At 43.5% G+C, this 13430-nt stretch overlaps 1 protein-coding gene across 5 annotated transcripts in view; it reads right to left on the bottom strand.

Annotated features, from left to right (window-relative positions):
* GIGYF2 (GRB10 interacting GYF protein 2) overlaps nucleotides 1-13430 on the bottom strand; it is a 136688-nt gene that overhangs the window by 101171 nt on the left and 22087 nt on the right. For all 5 annotated transcript variants that reach the window (XM_053598312.1, XM_053598316.1, XM_053598315.1 and 2 more), the window contains exons 5-6: nucleotides 3929-4058; nucleotides 1863-1958 (exon numbers count right to left, since the gene is read on the bottom strand). In XM_053598312.1, the coding sequence (XP_053454287.1) occupies nucleotides 1863-1958; nucleotides 3929-4058 (226 nt within the window). The remainder of the gene's footprint in view (nucleotides 1-1862; nucleotides 1959-3928; nucleotides 4059-13430) is intronic.

The raw sequence follows: 13430 nt of genomic DNA, 5'->3' as shown, positions 1-13430 counted from the left end.
GGATATGTTAATTTATAAATGTGCAAGAAAAATATAAAAACAAAGAATAAACCAATTCACAGAATCTCTTAAAAGGGCAGTGATACACCCCACTGTATCAGAAAACTGATTACTCAAAACAAAAAAGACACACAGACATAATCATAATTTTAAGATCTGATATATCTGGGGCAGCGCCTGGGGTTCAGTGAGTAGGGTGTCAGCCCCATTTACTGAGGGTGGCGGGTTCAAACCCGGCCTCGGCCAAACTGCAACAAAAAAAATAGCTAGGCGTTGTGGCAGGTGCCTGTAGTCCCAGCTATTCAGGAGGCTGAGGCAAGAGAATCACCTAAGCGAATATGTTCTGGAATCAAACATGGGAGATGGCTAAAGAACTCAGTTAATATATTACAAACCACTGAATTGTACACTTTGAAAGTGTTGATTTCATGGGTAAATTATGCCTCAATAAAGCTATTTTTTGTTAAGCAATAGGGTCTCAGGCTGGGCACAGTAATTCACGTCTGTAATTCTAGCACTCTGGGAAGCCAAGGCGAGTGAATTGCCTGAGCTCATAGGTTCAAGACCAGCCTGAGCCAGTGTGAGATCCCATCTCTAAAAATAGCTCGGCATTGTGGTGGGCACCTGTGGTCCCAGCTACTTGGGAGGCTGAGACAAGAGAATCACTTGAGTGCAAGAGTTTGAGGTCTCTGTGAGCTATGACGCCAGAGCACTCTACTAAGGGCAACAAAGTCTCAAAAAAAAAGAAAACAGGTTCTCATTCTGTCACCCAGGCTAGAATGCAGTGGTGCAAACCTCCAATGCCAGGCTCAAGCAATCCTCCCACCTTAGCTTCCTGAGTAGCTAGAACTATAGGCATGCGCCACTATGCTTGGCTAATCAATAAAGCTGTTTAAAAAAAAAAAAAGTTACACTGATTCTCCACTTAAAGTGACATTCCAGGACAGGCATGCTAGCTCACACCTGTAATCCTAGCATTCTGGGAGGCCAAGGCAGGAAGATCTCTTGAGGTCAGGAGTTCGAGACCAGCCTGAGGAAAGGGAGACCCAATGTCTACTAAAAATAGAAAAATTAGTCAAGCATGGTGGCCTGTGCTGTAGTCCCAGTTACTCGGGAGACTTAAGTAGTAGGATCACTTACTTGAACCCTAGAGTTCAAGGTTGCTTTGAGTGCAGCTGAGGCTATGGCACTCAAGCCTGGGCAATAGGGCAAGACTACCTCAGAAAAAAAAATAATCATATATAATTACATGTCATTACCTATAATGACATTCTAGCATTTCAACAAAACTCTTGATTCTCCATTTTACAACAATCATATAAATTCCTTGAAATGAGAAATCTTACTTTGCACAGAATACAATATACTATAAATAGGGACAACACAAAGCTTGCTACTTTCCAGCCCCTTACTTTCTCACAACATCGCACACAAAAAAATTGGTGACAGAAGAATTTTAAGTAAATTTTAAGCTAAAGATCTACACTCTCCTTTAGTGATGAAATAAAATGGTCAGAGTTCAAGTTGGCAATTAGGTCTGAAAAACTATGTTTTTCTGCAAAGCTGATCTTCCCCCTTACCACCCCAAAAAATAACTATTCCTCTCTACTCAAGCAAGTTTTATGGAAAGGTTCCCACTGTCCTTAAGAAACATTTTCCTTAGCTCTACGTAATACTCAGCTGCTTAAGATACAAAAACAAAACCTAGTCCACAAAAAGTCATTTGCATTCCAAGAAATAATGAGAAAGGAGAAGACCTATTAGGATGCAAGATAATCCTTAGGCCTAAGGAACAGCTTCCTATTTCCATACTTAACTGGAAAGCAACAAGGGTTTGCTAGGATTCAGAGCTAGGCACAAACCTGTTCTTCTTCAGTAAAGGGCACAAGAGCCAATGGTGGCAGGGGCTCCTCCTGGAGGATGGGCAGAAATTCTTTATCCAGAAGGTCTGACGGTATCTATAGACCAAACACATGACTATGATATTAATGCTATTTTTCTAATTACAAGACGATAAAAAGCAAGAAAAAACACTCTTCAGCTATTTATTGCTGATTGTTATAAATAAAGATGAAAGCTTATTCAGCTATAATTAACTACAGCAGTACTCACCTATTTTGAGAGAGTCAAATATTAAAAACACCAGTCACCCTCCCTGTCCTCTCATAAGACCACTACTTTTGGATTTGGCATTAACTCAGGTATTCCAGAGCATACAGGGCAGGAGTAAAAATCTCCATATTTAACTCAAAGCAGAAGGAGAACTTTATAAACAACTATATTTGTCCTTAGCAACCAGCACTAACATTTGATACTCTCAATTGAAAATTAAATATATTATAAACCAATGTATGGTGCCCCATGATCGCATTAATGTACACAGCTATGATTTAATATTAATAAAAAAATAAATAAAACAGAAAAAAAAGAAAATTAAATATACTGAAAAACTACAAAATATTATTTCTCACTAGTCAGATAATAGAAGTTTACATTATACTTTTTCTGCTTTGGTCATTTATAAGAAACACAGACATGGTGTTACACTTTACAATTCTCTCTCCATTAAAAAAAATTTTTTTTTTTTTTTTTTTGTAGAGACAGAGTCTCACTGTACCACCCTCGGGTAGAGTGCCGTGGCATCACACGGCTCACAGCAACCTCCAACTCCTGGGCTTAAGCGATTCTCTTGCCTCAGCCTCCCGAGTAGCTGGGACTACAGGCGCCCGCCACAACGCCCGGCTATTTTTTGGTTGCAGTTTGGCCGGGGCTGGGCTTGAACCCGCCACCCTCGGCATATGGGGCCGGCGCCCTACTCACTGAGCCACAGGCGGCGCCCCATTAAAAAAAATTTTTTTTTTAACTGAAAAGGGAAAGAACAGGCCAGTCGCCGTGGCTTACACCTATAACTCTACCACTCCGGGGGGCCAAGAGAGTGGATTGCCTGAGTTCAGGAGTTTAAAATCAGCCTGAACAAGACTGAGACCACCATCTCTACTAAAAATAGAAAAACTAACCAGGCACAGTGGTGCGAACTTATAGCCCCAGCTACTCAAGAAGCTGAGACAAGGGGATCATTTATCTCTTGAGCCCATGAAATTGAGGTTGCCATGAGCTTTGACACCATAGCACTCTACCCTGGGTAAAGAGTGAGACTCTGGGCTCGGCACCCATAGCTCAATGAGTAGGGCGCTGGCCACTTACACCAGGCTGGTGTGTTCGAACCTGGCCTGGGCCTGCTAAACAACAATAACAACTCCAACCGAAAAAAAAATAGCCCTGTGTTGTGGCAGGAGCCTGTAGTCCCAGCTACTCGGGAGGCTGAGGCAAAGAGAATCACTTAAGCCCAAGAGTTTGAGGTTGCTGTGAGCTGTGATGCCACTCTACCAAGGGTGACATAGTGAGACCCTGTCTCAAAAAAAAAAAAAGTGAGGCTCTGTCTCAAAACAAAAGAAAAAAAACCAAATAGCTTTAAAAAAGAAAAAAGAAAGAAAGAAAAGGGGAAAGAACAGGAAAAGGTACTCCTCCTGTTACTCCTTACTTCTAACTGAAAAGTAGGAAAAGAGATGCAATGAACAGAAGAGAGAAATTCTTCATTTCCTAGCCATCAAACTGGACAGAAATAAATGTAAATGGTGGTAAAGAGGAAATTAGCTTGAGAAGACATTAAGTACGGACTAGGTTCTCCTGTTTCCATGAAGCTGTCTACTCCTGTAATGAAAAGTTTTAGATCTTCTCTGAAAAACGCTATACTACATTTAGAAAACATCCTGTTAACTACTGAAGGTTTCAAAGCGGGAAAATGATAAGGTAGGGAGAACAGGCACGGTAAATATATTAGTAGAAGTACTATTTTTCATGCATCAATACATTATTGTACATACCCGAGAGTCTGTCTTAATTCTGAACTCTTTTCCTACTGTCTTACCTTGCTGTCTTTAAGGAAAAGTGCTAACATTTCTTCTCTGCCATAACGATAATCTGCTAACTTATATTTCGGCAATGCTGGAGAAAGAGGTGGAGATGTAATACTCCCACCGCTGGACAAAGCTCGGAGCCTAGAATAGGGAAAGACAGAGAATATAAAGTGCCAAATAGTCTGACACTATCAACTTTTTATTATCTATGATATACTGTAGACGTTTTTCACTTCAGTTCTTCAGAAAAGCAGGAAGAAATCCTATTATCTCAAAGTATCAAAGACTTTAGCTTTAATACAACCTTTTGTCATAGAACACTAACTAAACAGTTCATTGAATAATAACCATTTGGAAATTCCTTACTTAAAAGGTGTCATGATATGACCCTCAGAAGCTTGGGGGATATAAAGGGGCACACATTCCTCCTAATTATAAAAGTCACATATGATTAAAACAAAAGAAAGATACCATCTTATACACATTAGAATCATGAAAATTAGTCTCATAATACCAGCTATTGGTAAACATGTAAAACAACGGCAACTTTTTTTTTTTTTTTTTTTTTGCAGTTTTTAGCCAGGGCTGGGTTTGAACCTGCCACCTCTGGCTTATGGGGCTGGTGCCCTACTCCTTTGAGCCACAGGCACTGCCCAACAACAGCAACTTTCAAACAGTGCTTATAAGATTATACATGGGAACAACCACTTCAAAGAATGGTATAGTAATAGCTAATTATTTAATATCTATTTGGCAATAGCAAAAATATTTAATAAAATATGGCATACAAAAAGAAAAACCTGGCTTGGGCAGTGCCTGTGGCTCAGTGAGTAGGGCACCGACCCCATATACTGAGAGTGGCAGGTTCCAACCCAGCCCCAGCCAAATTGCAACAACAACAAAAAAATAGCCGGCGTTGTGGCAGATGCCTGTAGTCCCAGCTACTCAGGAGGCTGACAAGAGAATCGTCTAAGCCCGAGAGCTGGAGGTTGCCGTAAGCTGTGACACCACGCACTCTACTGAGGGTGACAAAGTAAGACCGTCTCCAAAAAAATAAAAAATAAAAATAAACCCGGCTTAAAATAAAGATAACTAAGGACCAGGCGCACGCCTGCAAATCCTAGCACCTAGCACTCTGGGAGGCCGAGGTGGGTGGACTGACTGACTTCAGAGACCAGCCTGAGCAAGACCCTGTCTCTAAAAATAGCCAGGTGTTATGGCGGGCACCTATAGTCCCAGCTACTCAGAAGGCTGTGGCAAGAGAATCACTTAAGCCCAAGAGTTTGAAGTTGCTGAGAGCTATGACTCCAGGGCACTATACCGACGGCAACAAAGCGAAACTCTGTCTCAAAAAAATAAATAAATAAAAGGTAACTTTTATATAAAATGTACAGACTTGCAAATAAGTTTACAGTTTCAAGACGCATACAAAATGCGCCAGAAGCTAGAAACAAAAACGTGGAATTGACAAATACAACATTCAAGCTAAGGTTACATCTACAAAGAGAAAGCAAGTATAAAAAAGGGCAGTTTTGGCACCCATAGCACAATGGTTATAGTGCCAGCCACATACACTGAGGGTGGCAGGTTGGAACCCGGCCTGGGCCACCTAAACAAGGACAACTGCAACAAAAAATAGCCAGGCGTTGTGGTGGGCACATGTAATCCCAGCTACTTGGGAGGCTGAGGCAAGAGAATCGCTTAAGCACAAGAGTTTGAGGTTGCTGTGAGCTGTGACAACACAGCACTCTACCAAGGGCAACACAGTGAGATTCTGTCTCAAAAAAAAAAAATATATATATATATACACACACACACACACACACACATACATATATATAATGTTAAAAAAATAAAAATATTCATATGAATATTTGTGGGGGTTTTTTTGTTTGTTTTTTGCAGTTTTTGGCCGGGGCTGGGTTTGAACCCACCACCTCCGGCATAGCCCTTTGAGCCACAGGCACTATCCTGAAGGAAGTACTTTTTTTTTTTTTGCAGTTGTTTTTTGGCCGGGGCTGGGTTTGAACCCACCACCTCCAGCATATAGGGCTAACGCCCTACTCCTTTTGAGCCATAGGCACCGCCCCAGTATGTGTTTTTAAGAGGAAGGTCTCATTCTAGCCTCTAAGCTGGAATACAGTGACAAGATCATAGCTCACTGCAGCCTACAACTCCTGGGCTAATGCAATCCTCTTGCCTCAGGTTCCCAAGTAACTGGGAAAACAGACACAACTCACCAAGCCCAAGTATTATTTTTTTGTGGAGACAGGGGTCTTAGTATGTTGCCCAGGCTGATCGCAAACTCTTGGGCTCATGCAATTCTCCCACCTCAATTTCCCAAAGTGCTGAGATTATAGGCATGAGCTACCACATCTTACCTTAAAATATTCATATTTTTTCATTAAAAATTAAGTGCCAGGTGCAGTGGCTCTCATCTGTAATCCGAGCACTCTGGGAGGCCAAGACAGATGGATTGCTTGAGGTCAAGAATTCAAAAACAGCCTGAGCAAGAGTCAAGAATCCATGTCTACTAAAATTAGAAAAAATTAGCTTGGTGTGGGGGTGCACATCTGCAATCCCAGATTCTAAGGAGGCTGAGGCAGAAAGATCATGGGAGCCCAGAAGGTTGAGGTTGCAATGAGCAAAGATGATGCACTGCACTCTAACCAGGGCAACAGAACAAAACAATGTCTCAAAAAAAAAGAAAAGAAAACATTATTTTAAATTATCTTCCTTAGCAGGGAGGCTCACACCTATAATCCTAGCACTCTGGGAGGACAAAGCAGGAAGATTCCCCTGAGCTCAATAGTTTAAGCAAGAGTGAGATCCAATTTCTACTAGCCAGACGTGGTGGTGGGTGCCTGTAGTCCCAGCTACGTGGGAGGCTGAGGTAGGAGGATCACTTGAGCCCAGGAATTTGAGGTTGCAGTGAGCTAAGGCTAACAACCATGGCACTCTAGCCCAGGCAACAGAGTAAGACTCTGTCTACAAATAAAATAAAATAAAAATATATAAAATAAGATCTAGGCTCGGCGCCTGTGACTCAAGTGGTTAGGGCGCCAGCCACATACACCTGAGCTGGTAGGTTCAAATCCAGCCCAGGCCCGACAAACGACGACGGCTGGAACCAAAAAAAAAAAAAAATAGCCAGGCGTTGTGGCAGGCGCCTGTAGTCCCAGCTACTTGGGAGGCGGGAGGCAAGAGAATCGCTTGAACCCAGGAGTTGGAGGTTGCTGTGAGCTGTGATGCCAAGGCACTCCACCCAGGGCAACAGCTTGAGGCTCTGTCTCAAAAAATAAAATAAAATAAATAAAATAAAATAAGATCTATTCCTTATACTGAGCCAATATGCTTGCCAATAGTTCCTACCACTGGAGGGTACATCTAAACATTCAAGTGAAAATCATTCCAGTATTGGCTAACAGTCACCCCGTCTCACCAGAAACCAATTCTGATGGACTCACATTCCTAATTTCTTCAACTGTTCCTCACAACAAGATTTCAAACTCACCACCCTGTCCCTTCCAATAGACCCCAAGGGCTTTCCAACATCCAGGACTGACACTTCTTACAGGCACCAGATCTATTAAGAATAACAATCAGAGGGCGGCGCCTGTGGCTCAGTGAGTAGGGCACCGGCCCCATACGCCGAGGGTGGCGGGTTCAGACCCAGCCCTGGCCAAACAGCAACAGAAAAATAGCCAGGCGTTGTGGCGCGCGCCTGTAGTCCCAGCTGCTCGGGAGGCTGAGGCAAGAGAATCACGTAAGCCCAAGAGTTAGAAGTTGCTGTGAGCCGTGTGACGCCACGGCACTCTACCGGAGGGCGGTACAGTGAGACTCTGTCTCTACAAAAAAAAAAAGAATAACAATCAGAGATTCCTCTAGCTGCTGTAAAGAGACTAAGGCAAGTTGAAGGAACTCAGACTAAAGGAAAATGGTTGCCTGAATAAGGGTAACGGTTGTTCTCTGTCTCAATAATCAACAAGTCCAATTCCAAGTCCCTCTTCACCTACAGATATTTGGAAAAGCTAAAACATATTTGGGTAACGGGCGGCGCCTGTGGCTCAAGGAGTAGGGCGCTGGTCCCATATGCCGGAGGTGGCGGGTTCAAACCCAGCCCCGGCCAAAAAAAAAAGAAAAAAAAAAAAAACATATTTGGGTAACATCCCACTTTAAAAATCCACCAGTATTATCTCCTCCACATAACCCTCTCTTCTAGAAATTCAATCCCTCTCTATGAACCTTCCTCTCAGTCTCTAAATACATCTACTAGTAACTTGTTTAAAAGTCCTTTAATGCAGTATCCCCCTTCTAGTTATGCACTGTTCATCTTTCCTCTTCATTCCAGAAACATCTCTATTCCCTCACTTCCAAAACCAGTGCACCTGGCTTCTCCCTCTACTCTACTAGCTCTAGCAATGTTCATCAATAATCTTAACACTGCTGGGCGGCGCCTGTGGCTCAGTGAGTAGGGCGCCGGCCCCATATACCAAGGGTGGCGGGTTCAAACCCAGCCCCGGCCAAACTGCAACAACAACAACAAAAAAAAAATAGCCAGGCATTGTGGCCGGCGCCTGCAGTCCCAGCTACTGGAAGGCTGAGGCAAGAGAATCGCCTAAGCCCAAGAGCTGGAGGTTGCTGTGAGCTGTGACACCACACACTCTATGGAGGGCAATGAAGTGAAACTCTGTCTCTAAAAAAAATAATAATAATCTTTTTTTCTTTTATTTTTTTTGTGGTTTTTGGCCGGGGCTGGGTTTGAACCTGCCACCTCCGGCATATGGGACCGGCGCCCTACTCCTTGAGCCACAGGCGCCGCCCAATAATAATAATCTTAACACTGCCAAAACCAAGAGAAAATTTTCCATCCTCATCATCTTCATCTTTCTGACCTTTATCAAGATCTGTTTAACAGGCCGAGTGCAGTGGCTCACGCTTATAATCCTAGCACTCTGGGAGGCCAAGGCAGGTGGATAGCTTGAGCTCACAGGTTCCAGACCAGCCAAAGCAAAAAGGAAAATGCCTTTTCTACTAAAATAGAAAAACTGAGACAAGAGGATAGCCTGAGCTCAGAAGTTGGAGGTTGCTGTGAGCTATGACACCAAAGCACTCTACTCAGGGCGATAGCTTGAAACTTTGTCTCAAAAAAATCTGTTTAACAAAAGAAGCCCAGTTTTACCATGGGTAGTAACTGGTCAGTAACAACCAGAAGCCCCCTACATGGGTGGCACCTGTGGCTCAGTGAGGAGGGCACCAGCCCCACACACCAAGGGTGGTAGGTTTGAACCCTGCCCCAGCCAAACTGCAACCAAAAAAAAAAAAAAAAGCCAGCCACTCGGCGCCTGTAGCTCAAGCAGCTAAGGCACCAGCCACATACACCAGAGCTGACGGGTTGGAATCTGGCCTGCCCAAGAATTTGAGATTTTACATTTTAAGATTACTCTGGCTGCTGGGAGAAAAACAATTGGAATAAAAGTAAAAACTGAAGTCAGTAAAAATCAGTAGGCCACTGCTACAAGAATTTATGTCAGAGATGGATAGTGACAGCTTTCCCTAAGGTGACAGCAATGAAGATTCAGAGAAATGAACACATTACAGAGATACATTGAAGACAGAATTAACATACTGTGATAGACTGGATGTAGGGATACAAAAGTAAAAGAAAATACCAAGGATAGCTCCAAGACTTTTGGCCTGAGCAAATGGGCACATATGGTCTCAAGATAAAATAAATGGACTAGGTGAGATGATTCACACCTGTAACCCCAGCACTTAGGGAAGCAGGGCTGGGAGGACTGCCTGAAGCCAGGAGTTTGAGACCAATCTGTGCAACACCGCAAGATCAATTCTCCACAAAATAAATAAATAAATAAATTAGCCAAGCATGGTAGTATATACCTGTGGATATAGCTTCTCAGGAGGTGAGGCAGAAGTATTGCTTGAGCCCAGGAATTTGAGGTTGCTGTGAGCTAGGTTGATGCCATGGCATTTGTTACCTGGGGCAACAGGGTAAGACTCTAAAAAGAGCAGCAGTTACAAACTCCAGATAACTGCAGAAGGGCTATACACAAAATGGGTTACAAAGTGAGCTATATAAATTTAAATCTACTGGTAAAAGTTAGTAAGAGATGAATAATGATTTAACTACAACAATGTTCACTAAAAATATTTCTATACCCTTACATTGTGCACCCCTCCTACGGGCGAAACACAACTACAACAGGGACCTTAACTATCAAACACAAACATTGGGGCGGCCCCTGTGGCTCAAAGGAGTGAGGTACCGGCCCCATATGCAGGAAGTGGCGGGTTCAAACTCAGCCCCGGCCAAAAACATGGCATCACAGCTCACAGCAACCTCCAACTCCTGGGCTCAAGTGATACTCTTGCCTCCTGCCTCCCAAGTAGCCGGGACTACAGGCACCCGCCAAACACCTGGCTATTTTTTGGTTGCAACCGTCATTGTTGTTTGGCGAGCCCAGACTGAACTCGAACCCGCCAGCTCAGGTGTATGTGGCTGGTGCTTTAGCCACTTGAGCCACAGGCGCCAAGCCTGAAATTTTTTTTTAAGGGTTTAAAATTTCCCTGGTGTGGTGGGATTTGAAATATATACACACACACACGTATATATATATATATATTTTTTTTTTTTGTAGGGACAGAGTCTCACTATACCGCCCTCGGGTAGAGTGCTGTGGCGTCACACAGCTCACAGCAACCTCTAACTCTGGGGCTTACACGATTCTCTTGCCTCAGTCTCCCAAGCAGCTGGGACTACAGGCGCCCGCCACAACGCCCGGCTATTTTTTGTTGCAGTTTGGCCGGGGCTGGGTTTGAACCCGCCACCCTCGGCATATGGGGCCGGCGTCCTACTCACTGAGCCACATGCGCCGCCCATTTATATCTTCTTCTAGCTTACTTATACTTTCCAATGCAATTTTTCTAAAAATATATTAATATGATAATTAAAAAATAATTTTTTTTTTGCAGTTTCTGGCCAGGGCTGGGTTTGAACCCGCCACTTCCTGCATATGGGGCCAGCATCCTACTCCTTTGAGGCACAGGCGCCACCCAAAACATTCTTTTTTTGGGGGGACAGACTCTCACTTTGTCACCCTAGGGTTGAGTGCCATGGTGTCATCATAGCTTACAGCAACCTCAAACTCTTGGCCTCAAGCAATCCTCTCAGCACAGCTTCCCCAGTAACTGGGACTACAGGCACCCACAACACCCACCTAGTTTTTCTGGTGTCTCGCTCTTGCTCAGGCTGGTCTTGAACTCCTGAGCTCAAGCAATCCACCCACCCTAGCCTCCAAGAGTGCTGGGATTACAGGTGTGAGCCACTATGCTCGGCCAAAAAACATTTTTTCCTAGACACAGGATCTCACTCTGCAGCCAGTCTATAGTGCAGTGGCATCATCAGCTCATTACAACCTCTAACTCCTAACCTCGAGCAATCCTCCAGCCTCAGGCTTTGAGTAGCTGGAACTACAAGCTCACGCCAGCACTCCTGGCTAATTTTTTATTTTTCTAGTTTTGTAAAGGCAGGGTCTAGCTATGTTGCTCAGGCTGTGAGCTCCTGGCCTTAAACAATCCTCCTGCCTCATCCACAGGGCTGGGATTACAGGCATGAGCTATAATTGGCTAAAGTCATCTTTAAAATACAGAATAATTAAAACAAATGGAGCATTAAGTAAGTCAACATTCTCCAAATAAACTCAGAATATAGGCACTGCATACTGATATCTCCTCAGTCTCCAAATGCTAGTAAAGGTTCAGAAAACTTAGGTTTCTAAGCAAAGAATAATATTTCTCCCTATCTAATCCCCCTAGAATTAAACTGAGTATTGTTATTGTCATAGTAATATACTTATCTGTGTAAGTTCGGTAATAATTTCTTTTTTTTTTTTTATTATTTGAGACAGAGCCTCAAGCTGTCACCCTGGGTAGAGAGCCATGGCATCACAGCTCACAGCAACCTCCAATTCCTGGGCTCAAGCAATTCTCCTGCTCCCAACAAAGTAGCTGGGACTACAGGCGCCTGCCACAACACCTGGCTATTTTTTGGTTGCAGCCATCTTTGTTTGGCGGGCCTGGGCTGGATTCGAACCTGCCAGCTCAGGTGTATGTGGCTGGCGCCTTAGCTGCTTGAGGCACAGGCGCCGAGCCAATAATATGTTCTCTTTATGGGCAGCACCCACAGCTCAGTGGGCAGGGTCCTGGCCACATACAACAAGGCTGGGAGGATTGAACCCAGCCCAGGCCAGCTAAAACAACAATGACAACTACAACAACAACAAAAAAAATAGCCCGGTTTTGTGGTTGGCGCCTGTATACAGCCCCAGCTACTTGGGAGGCTGAGGCAAGAGAATCAAGTAAGCCCAAGAGTATGAGGTTGCTGTGAGCTATGACACCACACCACTCTACCCAGGGCGACAGCTTGAGACTCTGTCTCAAAAAAAAAAAAAAAAAAGTTCTCTTTATAACAGCAAACAGCTGGAAACATTTGTTATATCACCAAGACTTTGAATAGAATGCCGTATTTGAAAATAAACAAAACACCAAATATGATCAAGATAGTTTTAAAGCACCTCAGAGACAAAAAAAATAGAAAACTTAGTAATTACATGCAAAAAAACATGGATGTTTCTTTTTTATAAACATAAGGGTTAGTAAGAATCTTTGAATAGGAAGTTAAACTACAGGAAGTCTGCTTCATAAATAATCAAAAGTCTAAGACAAGAATCCAACTTATCAGGCGGTGCCAGTTACTCAGTGGGTAGGGCGCCGGCCCCGTATACCAAGGGTGGTGGGTTCAAACCTGCCCCGGCCAAACTGAAAAAAAAAAAAAATAGCTAGGTGTTGTGGTAAGCGCATGTAGTCCCAGCTACTTTTGGGAGGCTGAGGCAAGAGAATCGCTTAAGCCCAAGAGTTTGAGGTTGCTGTGAGCTGTGATGCCATCGCACTCTACCGAAGGCAACATAGTGAGACTCTAGCTCAAAAAAAAAAAAAAAAAAGAATGCAACTTATCTACTTAGATATTACCTGACTTTACCAAAGAGGATCATTTCAAGGTTTGAATGGATAAAAGTAATTATTGTTATTAATGCCACTGAAGAGAAGATCCTCAATCAAACTTCAATCACCAACTTCGGGGGGGGGGGGGGGGGGGGAATGTTCTTTTTTAGAGACAGAGTATCATTTTATCACCCTCAATAGAGTGCTGTTGCATCACAGCTCACAGCAACCTCCAACTCCTGAACTTAGGCAATTCTCTTGCCTCAGCCTCCTGAGTAGCAGCTGGGAATATAGGCCCCTGCCAGAAAGCCCAACTGGTTTTTTTTTTATTTTTTGGAGACAAGCTGATGCCCTGGGTCTGAGTGCTATGGTGTCACAGCTCGCAGCAACCTTCAACTCTTGGGCTTAAGCAATTCTCTTGCCTCAGCCTCTAAAGTAACTGAGACTACAGGCACCCAACATAATGCCCAGCTATTTTTTTTTTTTTTTTTT

The sequence above is a fragment of the Nycticebus coucang genome, chromosome 7, assembly GCF_027406575.1.
Source record: "Nycticebus coucang isolate mNycCou1 chromosome 7, mNycCou1.pri, whole genome shotgun sequence".
Lineage (NCBI taxonomy): Eukaryota > Metazoa > Chordata > Mammalia > Primates > Lorisidae > Nycticebus > Nycticebus coucang.
This window is presented reverse-complemented; position numbering and strand designations above follow the sequence as displayed.